General features: G+C 38.8%; 1 protein-coding gene and 1 long non-coding RNA gene across 2 annotated transcripts; both read left to right on the forward strand.

The window, feature by feature from the left end:
- The first annotated feature begins 8,580 nt into the window (after nucleotides 1-8,580).
- On the forward strand, nucleotides 8,581-10,492 carry LOC148873422 (UDP-glycosyltransferase 74F2-like). Its single transcript, XM_088970714.1, has 2 exons — nucleotides 8,581-9,445; nucleotides 9,614-10,492. The coding sequence occupies exons 1-2, from the start codon at nucleotides 8,798-8,800 to the stop codon at nucleotides 10,361-10,363; spliced, it is 1,398 nt and encodes a 465-aa protein (XP_088826840.1). The 5' UTR covers nucleotides 8,581-8,797; the 3' UTR covers nucleotides 10,364-10,492.
- Nucleotides 10,493-11,625: 1,133 nt separating this feature from the next.
- Nucleotides 11,626-13,083, forward strand: LOC148873423 (uncharacterized). Its single transcript, XR_016107411.1, has 3 exons — nucleotides 11,626-11,903; nucleotides 11,991-12,329; nucleotides 12,405-13,083. It is a non-coding gene; the product is annotated as an uncharacterized LOC148873423 (long non-coding RNA).
- The last annotated feature ends 5,971 nt before the right edge of the window (nucleotides 13,084-19,054 follow it).

Consider the following 19,054-nt stretch of genomic DNA (forward strand, 5'->3'; position numbering starts at 1 on the left):
TCATCATCATCATTATTATTATTATTATTATTATTATTATTATTATTATTATTATTATTTCTAAATTTTTATAATTTCTTAAATTAATTAATTGTAAAATTAATTATAGTTTATTTGATAATACATATAGAAATATTTTTATACATTAAGTGATAGTTTTAATATTAATTATTTATTTTTAAGTTTTACAAATATAACTAATGTTTTGAAACAATTAATTAATTATTTTCATTAATTATTCATTAATATTATAAATTTATATTCAAATATTAAGTATATTGTCATTTTAATTAAATTATTTTGAATATATAAATGTATGCATATTATAATTAATTATAATTAAAATACTTATACATTAATTGTAGTAATGATCGATAAATAAATAGGTGGAAAATATTTACATTTGATCGGTTAGTTGTAAAAAAATAAAAATAGTAGGTAAAGCAACCCCAATAACAGTTATTAATTAATTAAATGTTTAATATTAGTTTATTAATTATTCATTATTAATTAATTAATAATGTTTTCTATTATGTTATAATTTTTATTTTATTGGTAATTATTAATTAATTAACTAGTTTGTTCATTAGGGGTGATTATTCTATTTGTTCAATTAAAAAATGAACCAAATAAACTGAATTTTAAATATTTGATGGTATTAATGTGAAAACGACCTGAAATTGAATTTTTGCAAAATCAAAATTACTGAAGCAAAATTATTATTCAATTATTTCAGTTAAAACCAAATTTGTTTGTGTTTTTTAATGAACACAAAAATATTAATGTTAAATACTATTTACACATAACTATATAATATTATTTTAAATATATGATAATATTCAAATATTATTATATATTACATATTTATAAATTTGTTTTATTTGATTAACTAAACTTTTAAATGTGATTATCAAACTCCCAAAAACCAAATTTGAGGAGCCAAAATTGAAAAAAAACAAACTAAAGAACAAAATTGAAGCTTTGGTTTGGTTTTTCAATTTTAAACAAACTATGCTTACCCTAGGTATAATGACTAGGCCTACAAGTTGAAAATATCGAGAAGGGTTGGATCAGGCTAATATTTAAGTTGAAAAGTATGAACGAAAGCTTTTGGGTGGGATTAAAGTTATGGTTGAGTGTTCCACAACTCCGGTTGGATTTGGTTTACCTATAGTTGACATAACCTAGCCTAACTTGCACTAGGCTAGGTTATAGTTGATCTATATATATATATATATATATATAGTAGGTTTATTATAACTGGGTCCATTGGGTCAGAACCAATTGTCCTGAGAACCGGTGAGTGTGGTTATAGGTTTAAAATTTACAAACCCTATCGGGTTTGTGCCACCCTCCCTAGTGGAAAATTTGGGGGTTGGCCTAGCACAGCCCACGGCCCAAGCCCGTGCGGGCTCATGTCATGCTGTGCCATGTTGTGGGCCGAGCTTGCCTGTGGAAGCCTAGGTCGGGCCGTGCATTGGGCCAAACATATATATATTTTTTTTAAATTGACAAAAAACTTAAAATTTTAATTTTATATGAATTTTGTGTATACAATTGCTTATATATATAATAATTAAATAAATTAGTATAATAAAATTAAAAAAAATATTTATTTTATTAATATATTATATATTATTATATAATTATAATTTATATAAATATATATAAATAATATATATGGGTCGTGCCAGGCCATGCCATGGGCTATATATGGGTCGTGCCAGGCCATGCCGTGGGCTATATATGGGTCGTGCCAGGCCATGCCGTGGGCTGTGCTGGGCCGTACCGGCCTGCGGGCCGTGAGTGGCATGGCCCACTTGGTCATGCCGTGTCGTGCCGACCCGTGGACCTATAACCTTAGGCCCAACACGGCCTGCATGATCGTGTCGAACCTGGCACAGCCTGCGGACCGCCGTGTCAGGCCGTGCTGGGCCACGAGCGGCATGACCCTATTTACACCTCTAGCTGTGAAACCAATGTAACACCTTTCGCCAGTCATAAAATATACGGTGAAGTACACTACACTCAACCGTAGAAATCTAAAATTATAGTCCCCCAATAGTCTATTAGTAGTAGAGGTGTCAACGATATTCGAAAATCCGATTTTGAGTTCGAGGTTCAATATAATCAAATCAAATTCAGATAATTCGAATACCTAATCTGTTGAATTTGGATATCCTATTCATACTAAATAGCTAATCGGTTTCGAATTTAGATATGACCTGATTCGATTCGATAAATATCTGAGTTCAACCGATTATTTTATTTTTATATATAATATATAAAATATTTAAATGTCTAATATAATTTATATACTTTATATAAATAAAATATTTATTTTATATATTGATTAATTAGCTAAAATAATTAATTAATCAAATTCTAATCTAATCGAATGTTCGAATATTTAATCAAATTCAAATTTGGATATTAAATTCTCTAATCGGATTTGAATTCGGATATTGCTTAATCCGATTCGAATTTGATCTGTTTATATGCCTAACTAGTAGCCCCTATAAACTGCATTTTGCCCGTGAATTTGGCATCGATCCATGGTCTATATGGGGCCTAAAATGTTGTATATCATTGGTTCCACAGCCCCCTACATAGCCAAGAATGCTAGTCCTATCTCGTTATTATTAGTTAAAATTGCTGCCAACAAACCATCAAATTGTCGCTCCTTCCCATACCAAATACAATCTAAATGTAAAAATGTTGTATTTCAGATTCCTACACTAATGGTTTATGTATAATAAAGAGTAAAGATATAAGTTGAGGTTATACAATCAATTTTAACATTTTTGACTTGTACCGAAACAAAACTAAGACAAGTATTATATATGTATGTGAAGGGATGAGAGATCCATCATATGGATAGTCGAACCTTGCAGGTAGGTAGGGCGAAATTTCAAACCTTTTGATAATAAAGTTAAATTGGATGTTCCAACTACTAGAAGCTTGATTAAGTCCATATATGGATCTATTTAATTTACATACCATGTGTTCCTAACCTGCAGCTATGAAACCTTGCAGTTGCTGCATGTAGATATCTTCACTAAGATCTCCATTCAGGAATGCAGTTGTGACATCCATTTAGCAAATCTTGTAGTCATGGTATGTTGCTATAGTTAGTAGAATCCTAATGGATTTAAGCATGGCCCCCGGAGAAAAGGTTTCCTCATAATCGATGCCCTCTTTCTGAGTATACCCTTTTGCCACCAGATGATCCTTGTAGGTCTCAACCTTACCATCGGGGCCCTTTTTCCTCTTATAGATCCATTTGCAACCAATTGCTTTTACCCCAGGGGGTGGATCTACTAGAGTCCAGACTCCATTGGTCTCCATTGAGTCCATCTCAGCTCTCATGGCATCTACCAACTTCAGGGAATCTATGTCCAACATAGCTTCCGTATAAGTCACGGGATCCTTCTCACTGGTCGTAGCTTCCACCAGGTAACTATCCTGGCCATAGCCGAGATGAACCAGAGGCCTAGAAACCCAGGTAGATCTTCTAGGTTGGTCATTACCTGGAACTTGTGGGACATCTCCCACTGACCCTACGCCCTCCTCATCAAGAACAACTTCCTGGCGATGATTGTTCAGGATGTAATCATCCTCCAAGAAATGGGCATTTTGAATACCGTTAAATGGTTGTTTCGTCATCTTACACTAAAGGTAAGGTTCATAGATGGGAAGGTCTTCTACAATTAGAAAATCCAAAAGACCATCATTTACCAACCTTGTGATACGATTTATATTGATATGGCCAAGTCGGTAATGCCACAGGCACGTGGGATTAACTGTATCACAAATTCTTTTCTTGGGTATGTTATCTGACGTAGTTTCAGCTATGTTAGTTTCCAGAGAATGATGGAGAACATAGAGACCATTCTCAAGTTCTCCGTATGCGATGAAATTGTTATTTCTTTTAACAGTAATCGTATTACCAAAAAGAATAGAATATCCATTCGCACACAATTTTGAAACAGAAATCAAATTTCTTCTCAAATTCTATACATAAAGACAATCTTTTAGTACAATAGATCATTCTATGAAAAATAACTTTACGGTTCCTATAGTCGTAGCTGCAACACTTGCAGAAGTCCCCAAGTAATGAGTTACTTCTTCGTCACTCAGTCTTCTACTTATCCTGAACCCCTGTAGTGATTACATGCATGAGTCGAAGCCCTGGAGTCAATACACCAAGAAGCAAAAGTTACCAACAAATTGGTTTCTATGACACATGATTCAAAATTACCTTGTTTCTTGGATTCCAAGTATTGAGGATAGTTCTTCTTTCAGTGGCTGGTCTGCTTGCAGAAGTGACAAGCATCTGATGCCCTGTCTTTCTTCTACTTAGACTTGGTAGCTTTCTTCTGAGGCCTTCTTCTTTGCCTTCATCTTCTTCTTGAGTTCCTGGATGCTAATATTTAGCTTATTCATGTTGTAGTTCATAATGCACTGATTGAAATAATGAGGCAGAGAATTCAAGATGGCGTCTACCTTCATGACATGGTCAAGCCCGGATCTAAGAGCCTCAAATTCATTGATGTAACCCATCATCCGAAGACAATGGTCATGAACCTGCTAGTTCTTGGACATCTATGTAGTCATGAACTGTTTCAAGACCTTCTGACGAGTAGAACGATTCTGCTCTTCATACATTGTCTTTAGACTATCCAATATATCCTTGGACATTTAGATTTGATCAAACTATCATTGTATCGGATTATCCGAGGAAATGATGTAGCAGTGGGCTAGGGAATTATTCTCTTCCCATTCCTAGTAGTCTCTCCTTCGGGTCTTAGAAGCCCTATCACCCAAACACTTCGGGGCGGGATTCTTAGCTACTTTGTCTAGTTTTTCAAAGGTTATGACCAGCATAAGATTATGGTATCAGTCAGCATAGTTTGGGCCCTTAAGTTTGCTATCATCCAACAGCTTAGCGAATTGTTCGTTTGCCATTTTTGATAAAAGCAAACACTAGTCCACAACCTGATTTGATTCATGTTATCCACATAGATATGGCTTTTAATCTATGTTCTATTCTCATTTATTCATCTCCGAGATTTCCCTCCTATCTCAATGAAGGAGACTTCGAATTATGTCTCTGGAAATGTGGGAAACCACATAGGGTGCATGGAGTCAATTGTTTCAGCTGCATAACCCCACCATCTTTCTATGAATGATCATATCCACTCATCATATGAGCTTTCCCTTTGGCCTCTGTCAGACAAGGTTCATTGTCATTTTAGGTTAAACATTTCTATCCAGTGAGTACTCATCCATCATATTCATGAACGCCATGGTACCGTGAGAGAGTCTTCCATTTTAGGATAAGCCCCTCCCACATCGGTCTATGATGCCCCTATCATCTTATGAAACATTCCAACAGATCCAACAGCAAATGGATAGCCCAATTTTATGGTGCATTTTCTCATTACTGAAGGACCCATCTTCATGCTAATGATGGAAGGCTTTTAGAGAGCTCATCATATGAATTTGCTATCACATGCACCCATATTTTAGGAGGGAAAAAAAGTTACACCCTAGTTTAATTTAGGTCAAACCAAAGTGGCTCCCATTGACTTTCATAAAGCCAGATTTAAGTGGTCCTTAAACAATTAGGGTTCCGCACGGTTCCTCTTTAGGGGAGGTGTGGGGCCCACCACAAATGGAGGATCATTCAATGATCTTAAGGACACCATGGCAATGATGTGCATTCAGTCGTGGTGTACGCAAGAGCCATTATCGTATCATCATGAGCCAAGTACTTATGGCCCATTAACGTTGCACATCACACATCCATACATCACATGCAGGGATAAAATTGATTCAATCAATTAATATATGTAAAGCCCATTATTAAAGCCCAATTTGATCCACAATATTACTGATTAATATCATCTATGTATATGGGCTGAATAGCATTAAGCAGTTCGGCCCATATAGCTTTTCTGCCGTTAATGGGCTTAAGCAGTTTTAACACATTAAAATTGGGCTTTATAGGTATGGGCCAAATTTGGTCTTGCAATTAAATATCAATCTATTGACCCAAGAGTGGGAAATTAGGGCTGAGAACAGCCCCCATCGAACCACAGATTTGGTCCAACCAGTTTGGTCCAATCTGGTCTGAATGGGTCTAGGGTTTAATTTTTAAAAGAATTAATTCAAGAATTGATCTGAAATCAAATTACTAATTAAAGACAATAAAAAATCAGTACTAGGGTTGTTCGTACATCTACTACCTACAAAATAGATGTTAGATTTCAGTTTGCAGTTTCACAAACTGCAAATCGTAGATAGCGAATTCTCAATTTGCGAAAACTCCTCCTTATGCGCAATCAACTTCGATCTTGAATAAAATAAAATAGAAAAACCCTAATTTTCTATTAATATTACATCAGATTGAATTCCTATACATTCAGTCTAGAAAATAAAAAAAAAATAATTAATTACAAACCAAAAGTAAAAGAACTGCATAATCGTTGATATGCTGCGCTAATAAAGACTTCGATCTCCACCGTACAAACAACCCACAAATCAAGAAAAATATAAAGAACCATTCTAAATATAATTTAGATTTATAAAGATTTAATTTCAGATCAACAACCCATTAATTGGGAACTGATTTCCAAGAAAATCAATTATCTGCGCAAACCGGGTAGAACGCCTTCTACCCATTTACGTAGGTTCAGATCTGATCTATTTTTTGTTCAAAGACTTGAACTTGACTCTGATACCAATGAGGGGATGAGAGATCAATCATATGGATATCCGAACCCTGCAGGTAGGTATGGCGAAATTTCAAAAATTTCTCTCTCCCATGTGGGAATCACATTCCCTATTTTAGAAAACTGCATTTTCAATGATCAATCTTGAACCTAAACCAAACCAGATCTGAAAACAAAAAGTAGGAGAGGGACATACCTGATATGGAGTAACAATAACTCCCAACGAAGGTGTTCATTCCCAAGGAAAATTCCAAAGACTGCTCCCACTGAAGATGACACAGCGTAGGGTGGAGCAGAATCACCAGGTGGTTCTTCAGCAAGAACCAAATTCTTCAGCAAGAATTCGATGAAGGTGAGTGAGTATGACTTCAGATCAATTTTTCACCAAAAACTGATATCAAGAACGCTTCTTGATCACTCCTATAGGTGGAGATCGAACTGGCAATGGCGGCAGCAATAGAAGGAGGCCAGATCAGAAGATGGCATTAGTCTCACTAGAGTTGTCTTCTCTCTTGTTTCTGTAATCAGCTTGGGTGAATTGGGATTCACCCTTCTCCTCTATTTATAACCTTAAAGAGAGCTCCTCCTAATCCCATTAGGAGTTTCCTAATCCAAATCTTATTTGGATCTGGACTCTCTTTTAAGAGATAATGATAGACCCTTATCTTATCTGCAGATAAAGATCAGCCCTCCTAATCTTATTAGGAGTTTCCTAATCCAAATCTTTATTTTGATCTGGACTCTCTGAGTGGATAGGGATAACTCTCTATCCTATCTACTGATCTAAATCCTAGAACCATCCCTCTTTAATTAATCAAATTAAACCAATTCAATTAGGGCTTTAGGCCCATTAAGTCCATGTGCTCATTCAACCTCCCAACTTCTGTCCAATTGGGTATTCTTGTATTGCGACAAAGGGGATGATCATGTCACTATGATAACCCACTCAAATGAATTCTCAAACTGTCCCAACATACCCAGGTTTTGACCCCCTCTAAGGATCTCACTGATTGGCATATCAAAGACAGCCCAATCTGACACCTAGTGCAGTATCATAATCGAGTCTAGGGGTCAGGTGTAACATTCCAGTTTTTCCCATCAATCTCCAAGGTCTAGGGCAATACTGGTATTCTGGTCCGGTTCAGGGTTTCAAGAAAACCCACACTGCGTGTACCTCAAGTCTCACCCTGGTAGCTGAGACAAGCCACCCCAACCAACTGCTGTGAAGATTCTAAACTAACATGAGTCTCATATGTATCCAGGTTAAGAGTATTACATAGAAACACACCATAATAACATGAATCATATATGTACTTTATTCATTTACATTAAATGTCATAAGGTACATCATTCTGATTGGAGATAAGGACATACAATGTCTAACAGTATGCAATTAACAAGTATTTTTATTGTGGGAGGGGTGTGATGGGTGATTTTTTTTTTCACCCCACTTTGTATCTTATGTCTGGTTTTCTTGTTTTAATTTAAGGCACTGTTTGCTTTTTGGTAAGTTATTTACCTGGGTAAATGCATTTACTTAGGAAAGTGTTTCCTAGGAAAGACTTACCCAGATAAGTGCATTTACCCATGTTCTTTTATTTCCTATGTAAATAAGGTAATGAACGTTTTAGCCATAAAAGTCCAATATATAAAGGGACATTTTTCTCCCATTCAAGTGTTGGCAACTTTCCCCACAAGTAGGAAAGTTATTTTGGCACGTAAGAGATAGGTATCACTTACCCTAGTACCCCATATATCTAAAAAAGGAACATGTGTTTCTTGGTTTTCCCCCTCTCAAAATCAAGAAAAAGAACATTGTATATAGAGGTTGAAATATGAAACTGTCCCAAACAGCCCATGGGGCATCTTTCATGATTTTAATGAAGTAGAAACAGAGGGGATGTATATCATAACCTCTGCATAGAACTAATAAGTACTTCACCTTAAAATAAAGTCCAGAGACTTCTTTGTCATACAAAGGATTCCTAATCCTATAAATAAGAGACCATCTTGTAGTAAAACTTTGTAGAGAAGGGAGAGGTAGAAACCAGAGAAAAAGAATGGAGAAAGAAAAGAGAGATTATAGAGCCCATGTTTTGGGTTTCCCTTACCCATCCCAAGGCCACATCAATCCCATGCTGCAGTTCTGTAAGCGCTTAGCCTTCAAAGGTCTTAAAGCCACCCTTGTAACCACCTTCTTCATCTCCAAATCTATGCAAATGGAACTGGATTCCATTGAAGTTCAGACAGTTTCTGATGGGTATGATGAAGGGGGTTTTGTCCAAGCACAAAGTATTGAAGCCTACCTCACAAGTTTTAAAGAAGTGGGTTCTCAAACCTTGACTGAACTCATCAAGAAGCAAGACTGCTCTGGCCACCCCGTCAATTGCCTTGTATATGATCCCTTCATGCCCTGGGCTTTGGATGTAGCCAAACAGTTTGGCTTACTTGGAGTTCCATTCTTCACTCAATCTTGTGCTGTTAACAGCATATACAACCATGTCCATCAGGGTGTACTCAAGGTCTCAGTTTCAGACTCAATTATCTCCATTCCTGGATTGCCACCACTGGAAGTTATGGACCTGCCATCTTTAATTTCTGTATCAGCCTCATATCCAGCGTACACCACGATGGTCTTAAACCAATTCTCTAATGTGGAGAACGCAGATTGGATTCTCGTCAACTCTTTCAACGAATTAGAGAGTGAGGTCAGTATATGTATTGTATCAAATTGCTCTACAACCTTCAAATAACACTACTTGATTTATTTCATGACAGACTAGCTCGATCGCTCAGAGAAAACAATATTATTCAATTAAAGCTTGATTGATAGTTTAATTTCTAGCGTATTCACTATGTTGTTGAATTGCAATCAGGTGGTGGAGTGGATGACAAAACGCTCGCCGACGCCGTTGCTAACAATTGGACCAGCAGTACCATCCATGTACCTAGACAAAAGGGTGGCAGGTGACAAAGGTTACGGTCTGAATCTCTTCAAGCCAGACAAGGGCAGTTGTATGAACTGGCTGGACAAGAGGGCTGCGAGATCAGTTGTTTATGTGTCGTTTGGCAGCATGGCAGCTCTCAGTGCGGAGCAGATTGAAGAAATAGCTTGGGGCTTAAGAAGGAGCAACACCTACTTCTTATGGGTGTTGAGATCTGATCAGAACGATAAACTTCCTGGAGAGTTTTTAATGGAGACAGCAGAGAAGGGATTGATTGTTAGATGGTGCTCCCAGTTGGAGGTTTTAGCTCACGAGGCAATAGGCTGCTTCATTACGCATTGTGGGTGGAATTCAACTCTGGAGGCACTGAGCACAGGCGTAGCAATGGTGGGGATGCCGCAGTGGACAGACCAAACCACAAATGCGAAGCTTGTCATGGATGTATGGCGCATCGGAGTCAGAGCTCGGCCTGATGATAAGGGGATTGTAAGTAGGGAAGAAGTAGAGCGGTGCATAGTCGAAGTCATGGAGGGAGAAAGAGGAAAACAGATCAAGAAGAATGCCATAAAATGGAAGAATCTGGCCAGGGAAGCTGTGGATGAAGGTGGAAGTTCAGATAAGAACATTGACGGATTTATAGCTAAATTGGTGTCTTTGAAATGTGACTGCCTAAGAAAATGAGTGCAGTTTCGCATTGTTACCACTGAGTTATTGATTTCCTAAAATTAATAAAGAAACAAATAAAAGAAAGGGGAAATCAAGGTATATCAACTATAATTAATGGATCCAAATGTTAGTAAATACGTGCAACACGGCAACTCGTCTTCAGGCTCTGTCATCATTATGTCCTCGACAAACATTTAAGGCTTCTTTGTCGTATATATTGTTTTTTACATTAATGAGTAACAAAACAACAAGCAGAAAAAAAGCGTCTACATTGGCATCGAAACTCCAAAAGAAAGAACAAAACAAATAAAAGCATCTACATTGGCGAACCGCTGGCCGGGCCTGGTTCAACCAAACAATGACCTAGGTCGCATTCCAGGTATGCACGGACATCATGCTGTTTATAAACTCTGCGGACGTTAAAGAGTGCATTCAATCGATTTCATCATCGGGTGTCGTATGACCAGTTTTCATGAGAGTCGATCATCACATGGTGAGCTATAAATAGGGGGCCAAGAGGCCCCTCTTCTTCACCAAAAATCTTATGATTGAGCTCTCTTGAGGTCACATCGGAGTCCTTCATCTTTCCATTTCTCCCCTTGTGTTTCGAGGTCATTTTCGTTTTTTTAGGTGAGTTCATCTTTTCTTCCTTAGTTTGTAATCCTTTTTCTATTCTTGTTTCAATATGTCTAGTGCTAGGATAGATAGGCTCCTTAATGACTTTAGTGGGCTTGAGGGTGCCGAGGTGCACTCCTCGGCTCTCGCTAGTGAAGTTAGCTCCTCGCTAAGTAGTTCCCCCCTCGCCCTTTAGGAGAAACCTCTTTATACGAAGTCAGGCCATCTCGGCTTGAGGAGCCTGTAGCTTTGGAGGAGGGACCAACTTCTAGAGAGGGGGTCCTGTCTTCTTCTCGAGGTCCGAATCTAGATGACTTCGGGTCTTCCACTATGACCTCGGACAAGCTACTGTCCTTGGTAGCTCGTTACCGTCTTCCCGATAACTTAGTTTTCAATAATCCTTTGGGTCGTTACCCTTGGGTTCATGGTCACCATGAGTTCGTGGTTTTTGAAGAGCAGCTTGCGGCTGGGGTGCGATTCCCACTCCATCCATTCATTATAGAAATAATTTGGTTCTTTGACATCACCATCGACCAATTACACCCGAACTCCATCCGAACAATAGTGGGCACAATCTCTATTCCACAAGTATAATCAACCTTTGTCCTTAGACGTTTTAGCTCGATCTGCTCAATCAAAAAGAACTTCGCTTGCCTACGTAGGGATGTCTGACAGAGTTACTACATCTCTCCTCGCCTTGGGTTCAAAATCCTGTTTGGTAGCCTAAACAAAATACTGGCCTCGAAGAGGAGATACTTTTTTGTTCGAAACCCTGAGGGGTGGCCTTTCCCAACTTACTAGCGAGTGGCTATTGAAGACCCCAGGCTAAGGCTGGATGCAGAGACCAGGGCAGTCGTTAACTCCTGGAGGGATCTCGGCCTAGAGATGAGGGATTTCTTGGCTGAGGAGAAGCTTGTGCAAGCTGGGCTGGGCCCTCCTGGTAAGCCTCCACCTCGGTGCTCATATTCTTTTTTACTTTGAATTTTTTTTAGTTCGCGACTAACCTTTTATTTTTTTCTTGCAATAGCTATGTTGGAGGTTGATGCAGAGAACCTTTTGAAGAGCTTTCAGAAAGGGAAAAAGAGGAAGGCCTCGAAGAAGTCTCGTTGGGAGGCCGGTCCCTCTTCCCCTGTCCTGCTCGAGGTCATTGCGCCGAAGCCGATCTTTGCCGAACTTCCGAAGGAGGAGGTCTGTCCCTAGCCTCCTATCATGGACCTGGACGAAGACAAGGACGAAGAAGCTCCGCCTCGCGAATTGGAAGCTTCCATGCCCCAACCTTTGCTCTCGAAGGAGAGAATAATGACCCCTCGGCTCGGATTCCTCAAGAGCAAGGATGCCGTATTTCGCTATTAGCTATTGTATGGTGGTGAGTGTTTTACTTTTATACTTCATTTCCTTGTTCGCTTTTTAAGGGTACTTACCTCTGCTTTCTTTTTGCTAGGTGAACTCAGGAAGCCGAGGAGAATGCTCAAAAACTTTACTGCAAGCTGGACTTAGCTGAGGGTGATGTTCTTCAGGCTAAGAAAGGGGCTCAAAGTTAATAGAAGCTTATCCTGGCACTGACTAAGGAGAAGGAGAAGCTCCAATGCGAGAACGAAAACCTCGATGCGATGATCAAAGAGTGCACCGAGATTTTTGAGACCGCTATTCAAAAGGCGCGAGCTGAGGAGGGAAAGCGTGCCATCGAAAGCTTAAAGGAGTCTCCGGAGTTCCACAATCTCTAGGTCAACTACGGATCGAGCACATACCGGTCTGGCTTCAAGCTATGCAAATATCTGATGCGGTAGAAGTTTACCGAACTAGACCTCGGAGTTGTTTCGAGGTTTGACCTCACTCTCGAAACGGTGAAGGCTGCCAATGAAGAACCCGGCTCCTCCGAAGAGGAAAGCAATGATGAAGTCCCTGAGGTGGGCCCATCAGGTCAAGAGGATGCAGAGGAGGATCGCATGGAGACCGACTTGCTCGGTAGTTTGAATGCATGATTTTTGCTTCTCTTTTTGGACCTTTATGATGTACACCCCGAGCCTCTGAAATCGGTTCATAGTGAAAGTTTCTCTTTTTTCTTCTCTTTTTTTTTGTACTCAAAACTTTACATCAATGAAATACAAGTATTTTGGCTATCTCTGTGCAAAAATTTTTTAAGTGTAAATAACTCCCAAACTAGCAAATTATACCAAAAATAAGAGTAAACTTTTTTAAGTATTGGTTACCCCGAACTATCAAGCTAACTAGTTGGACTACGAGTAGGGGTAACTTCACATGATTGTATACCGAGGTGGGTGGACACTGTAGGGTATATACCTGACCTGTCTGCACATGGCCTACTCGCTCAGGTGTTGGTTATCCCTTAGTGCCGAGCCATTGGGCCCGACTTCAAAGGCGATTAACTTGTCGTTATATGCCGAGGTGGGCTAGACATAGTAGAGTTTGTACCCGAACTGTCTATGCCTTAGGCATGAGAACTGATTTGCCTATTCCTGCACCACTTCCTTATTGGTTGGACGAGCCATCGACATCGAGAACCCAGGGCTCCTCATCCCAGATTGGACCTGCTCTGATCGGGACCAGAGCCACACTGGTTGATGCTTCCATCATCTGTTCAAGCTCGATCAACTCGGGAGTTGCGGTACTGAACGTGCATTCTTCCACAAAGTCGGCCAAGGCTTAGGCTTTGATAGCCATCCGAGGTTCATACCAAATGTTGTACTCAATCAGTTCAGTAGCCCACTTTGTTAATCTGTCAGACACCTCAGGTTTGAGAAGGATCTGTCTCAGAGGCTTGTTGGTGAGGACGACGATGGTGTGGACTTGGAAGTGTGGACAAAGCTTGCGAGCTACTATGATTAGCACGTATACTAGTTCCTCGATCTCCAGGTACTTGGTTTCTGTGTCTTACAAAACTTTGTTAAAATAGTAGATGGGTCATTAGACCTGATCTACCTCTTTGATTAGTACTGAGCTGACCACCTCGCCACTCGCAAAGAGGTACAACTTTAATACATTCCCTTCCTCGGGTTGGGTCAAAACTGGGGTGCTAGCTAAGTATCTTTTTAGCTCATCGAAGGTGAGCTAATACTCTGCAGTCCACTCGAAGTCTCTACTCCTTTTTATGGCATTTTTAAAAAAGGGTAGGTAGTGCTCTGCCGATTTAGACATAAAACGGTTTAGGGCGGCTATCTGGCCATTTAGCCTTTGAACCTCTTTTAGTTTGCGGAGTTGTCTCATATCTAAGATGGCCTTTATTTTTTTCGGGTTGGCTTCGATGCCACGTCGGTTGACTATATAGCTCAAAAATTTACCCGAGGTGACCCCGAAGACACACTTGTTAGGATTTAATTTCATATTATATTTTCATAAAATTTGAAAAACACTTTGCAAATCATCTAGAAAAAAATTGAATACTGGGTCTTCATGACCATGTCATCAACATAGCATTCGACTTTATTGTCGATTAATGGCTCAAAAATTTTGTTTAGAAGTCTTTGAAAAGTTGCCCCGGCATTTTTTATTCTAAAGGGCATGACCTTGTTGCAATACAAGTCGAGCTCAGTTACAAAGGCAGTATTTTCTTCATCGACAGGGTCCATCCTAATTTGGTTGAAACCGAAATAGGCATTCAGGAAGTTTAGCAACTCATGCCCTGAGGTCACGTCCACTAGGCGATCAATCTTGGGTAGCTGGAAGTTGTCTTTCAAGCAGGTTCTATTTAGGTCGGTGTAATCAACGCACATGCGTCATTTGCCGTTGGCCTTTTTAACCAGAACTGGGTTAACTACCCAGCTCAAGTAATGGACTTCCCTGATTAAATCAGCTGCTAAGAGCTTCCCGACCTCTTCATCGACTATCCTCCAGCATTCTAGGGTGAGGTTGCGTTTTTTTCTGTCTAACTGGCTTGACTAAGGGATCGCTGATGAAGCATACCAAGGGAGTATCTATCGGCTTTAGATCGCTTTTCTAGAGCTGCAGCTTGTCGAAGGTGTCCTTGAACAATATGTCTGCCGAGCTACCTGAGTCCACCAGGATGCGCTTGACTTCGAAGTCATTGAGTCTCAGTTTTATCACCAAAGCATCATCATTAGGATACTGTATCCCGTGCGCATCATCCTCTGTGAAGTAAATTGGGTCTTCAAGTCGGGATCCCTTTGGTGAATTCTCCTCTTCATTTTCTAGTTCGTGGATTGAGGTTCATCCGATTGCTGAAGTACACCCTATGATGATGGACCCTCCAGTAATCATATTGATTACCCCGCGGGTCAGTCTCTCCTCAGGTAACTACCGTAGCGGCTATTCGTTCTGCTTGTTGCTGGACTTAGGGGCATTCCTTCTCTAGTCCCCCTACTGATCTGCTTGTCGGTCTACCTAGTTTCTTTATTCTTGTTGTACAAAGTTTTTCAAGTACTTGTGGCAGATGAACTCTTCTATCTCGTCGCAGAGGTTTCTGCAGTTTTCTGTACTATGCCCTTGGTCTCTGTCGAAATGATAGTAGACGTTCTGATTTCTTGTTGCCACCTAACAAAGGAGGAGTCTTTGATGGCCATTAAGATTTCTCCTCGCTTAGCATTGAGAGGTGTATAGTTCGTCCTTTCAATAGGTGGTGTCCTAGAGTGCCGACCTGACTTGCGAGATCGCGAAGGAGATCGGCTCTCAGACTTGTTTCCTCCCCTGCTCGAGGAGTTACTATCTCTTCTTTTGTGCTCATCATTACCTACGTTGTCATTGTCTCTTTTTCTTTTTTCTGTCGGGTTGTTCATCTTCCGATTCATTTCCTCTTCGGTTCCAATGAACTCGTTATCTAGCTTGAGGAATTCTGTGATGTCCTTAGGTTTATTAGCCACCACATGCCATTTGAACTCTTTGTGAGTTATTCCTTTCTTGGATGCCGTGAGTCTTACCGCCCGGTCTAAGTCGGGGATCTATAGGCAGGTGTCGTTGAAGCGCTTGATGTAGCTTCTAATCGACTCCCCTTCTCTCTGAACCATGTTGAAGAGGCTCTCCTACGACCTCGGGCACTTCTTGATGGTAGACCTATTCATGGGCCAGGCCAGGCTGGGCTTTCACTCTGTATTAACAGAATTTTCTAAGGCTTGAGCTCGAGCCCAGCCTAACCATCAGGCCTACAACTTGAAACCAAGCCCAGAACTCATAAAAAGCCTAAAGCCCGAGCCAGAAATTTAGCCCATTTTGTTACTACTAGTGAAGCAGCTGAATAGAGAGAGAGAAATTATAAAGAAAATAATAAAAAATGTATATATTAAATTATAAATATATATTTTAATAAATATTATATTATTTATATATTTTATATAATATACAAAATATATATTAGATATTTTATGAAATATATAGTGTTGAGTCAAACTGGGCCGGGCTTTTTTGACAAAGCCTAAGCCCAGCCCAAAACATTGTTGGGCGTACTGTGTTTGGCCCGAGGTTAGGCCTGCAGGCCTAATTACATGACCAAGCCCGACCAGGGTGCCGGCCAGGCCATCAGGCTACCCGGCCCATGAATAGGTCTACTTGCTGGTGATGAAATGCAAGGTAAACAACTCTGCAAACTACGCCCAACTTTTGATTGACCTTGTGTCATTGGGGTTGGTACATTTATATAGTTGAGCCCTCGCGGGTTTTGCGGATCAGTTTTGGGATCTTCGTCTTGACGGGATCCATTTCCACTTTAATTGGGGGGTAATGTTATCAACTAATAAAGATTATCAATTCCACCCGATCTGGGTGGGAGAGGATTAGGCCCGCCATTTTGCAGCGTGATCCTGTGAGGTTCAGAGTTTGTTGGAGAGACTTTCGGGATTGTTACGTGGTGGTCTGGGTCAGTAGCCCCAAGTTGATACTTCAATCTTTTAGTTCCAAAATGGATTGAATGGCAAAGTGGCTTGATACCGAGGTGACTCTATGCCGAGGTGATTGAATACCCGAATTCAATTATTGCGAACTTAGATTTATCGGGTTGAGTTGTCATCTCTTAGTCACGCTAAATCACCTTTCATTATTAGTAAATACGTGCAACATGGAAAATGGTCCACAGGCTGCGTCATCATTATGTCCTCGACAAACATTTAAGGCTTCTTTCTCGTATATATTGTTCTTTACATTGATGATTAACAAACAAAAAAGCAGAAAAAAGCATCTACATTGGCAACGAAACTCGAAAGGAAAGAAGAAAACAAATAAAATAATTTATTTTTTGCGGTGAATTCTCTCACCAGGCAAGCTGGCTTTTTCAGGATGACAAAATGAAAGATAATCAATCAAATGGATTGAGTAGTTATCTTTTCTTTTCATCAATTGAACTTTTATTATTAGATTAATTTAATCTAAAGGCCCATTTGGTCAGGGGTCTAGAATTTTTTAATTTTAAATGTTTGATTGGGTAGAATCAGAATCTCATTTCCATTTCTGTTGGAATGACAATTTCCATTTGACTATTTGAGTCAATGGGTATTTTCTTTTCCCTCTCCCTTAGAACGAAATTCTATTCCAACTGATTTCAATTCCCATTTGATTCCTGTATAAATCAAACAGACTATAAACCAAACAGACCCTCAACATAAGATTACTAAACAAATAACTTTTCTTTTGACTGATAATCATTGCATATGTCTGTATGGAATTCATCCCAATTTTTGGCACACATAAAATTGAAGGAAGAGTTGATGGATCGGTCAAATGCCCAGCCAAGGAAGTTGCAGATCCAAACGATCCATCAAAGTGTAATCAGAGTGTAATCAGAGGCTCGGTTCATGGCACAGGCCCGGGCTGTGCCATTCCATGAGCTGGATTGGCCCGTGGGCTGAGACTTGTGTCAGGTTGGATAGTAGACCAGGCCAATCCATGAGAGGTATATTTTTTAAAAAGTTTAAAAAATAAGGAAAATTTAAAAATAGATAAAAAGATGAAATAAAAACTTATTTTTTTTATTTTATATGAATTTTGATGTATACAATTGTTTATATATGAAATAATAAAATGAATTTAAAAAAATATATAATACAATTGGAATAAAATAGTATAATAAAATTGAAAATTAAAATTATATATATGGGTCAGGTTGGGTTGTGTCGGGTCATATCGGCATGCAGGCCACAAATGGCACAATCCACTCGGTCATGCCATGCCATGCCAGCCCATGGGTTTGGAAATCCAAGCCCGGCACGACCTATACATTTGTGTTGTGCCCGACATAGACCGCATGTCGTCTTTCTAGAACATGCCAAGCCCAGACTAAAACTGTGCCTTAACCACAACATCAATTGTATGGAAAGCTCTCAAGCATGCCTTTACATCTCCATCACTTGTACGGATTTTATAGTTTAGTTTTCAGCTTATGTACCGTCTTGGACGGTACATATACGTTAACATGTCTCTCCTTTGAGGGAAGCTATCAATTAATTTTCTCATTTTTTTTTGTATTTTTATTTTATTTTGTTTTAAAATATAAAAAGTAATAATTGCCTATATTAATTAGATCAATAAAGCTTCACACTATTATAATGAGAGAGAGACATTTGGGTTTTCAATGGCCTCTTATTTTAATGCATATCATTATTATATTTAAAAAAGACATTTAAGAGAGAGAAAGAGAAAGGGAGGGAGGGAGTAGCAATAATAATTACTATATTTTAAAATTTCCAGTATTAATAATACTTACAATATTTTTAATAATTAATAAAAATTTTATTAATTAATAGTATTAATCATATTTGTTAAAAATAAGATATTTATTAATTAACAATATTTTAAGTCATTAACAATATTTATTCATAAAAATTATTAAATAATGTATTTATTAATTAATATAACATAAGCTAAAATTTATTAAAAACAATATTAACAACTACAATTTTTACTCATTGATAGTAATTAAATAATTACAGTATTATTAATTCATTAAAATTATTTTTAATAATTACAATATTAATAACTATCAATATTTTACAATATTTTAAATAATTTCAGTATTATTAATTACAGTATTTATTGATTAATGATGTTGCGTAGTCCGGTCACTCCTAGCTGGCGACGGTGAAAGAATGGTAGGATCCATCTAATGGATGCCATGAAGGGTGCGGAATGGGT

This window comes from Nelumbo lutea, chromosome 1 (assembly GCF_056320005.1).
Source record: "Nelumbo lutea isolate HS-2025 chromosome 1, American lotus-T2T, whole genome shotgun sequence".
Taxonomy (NCBI): Eukaryota; Viridiplantae; Streptophyta; class Magnoliopsida; order Proteales; family Nelumbonaceae; genus Nelumbo; species Nelumbo lutea.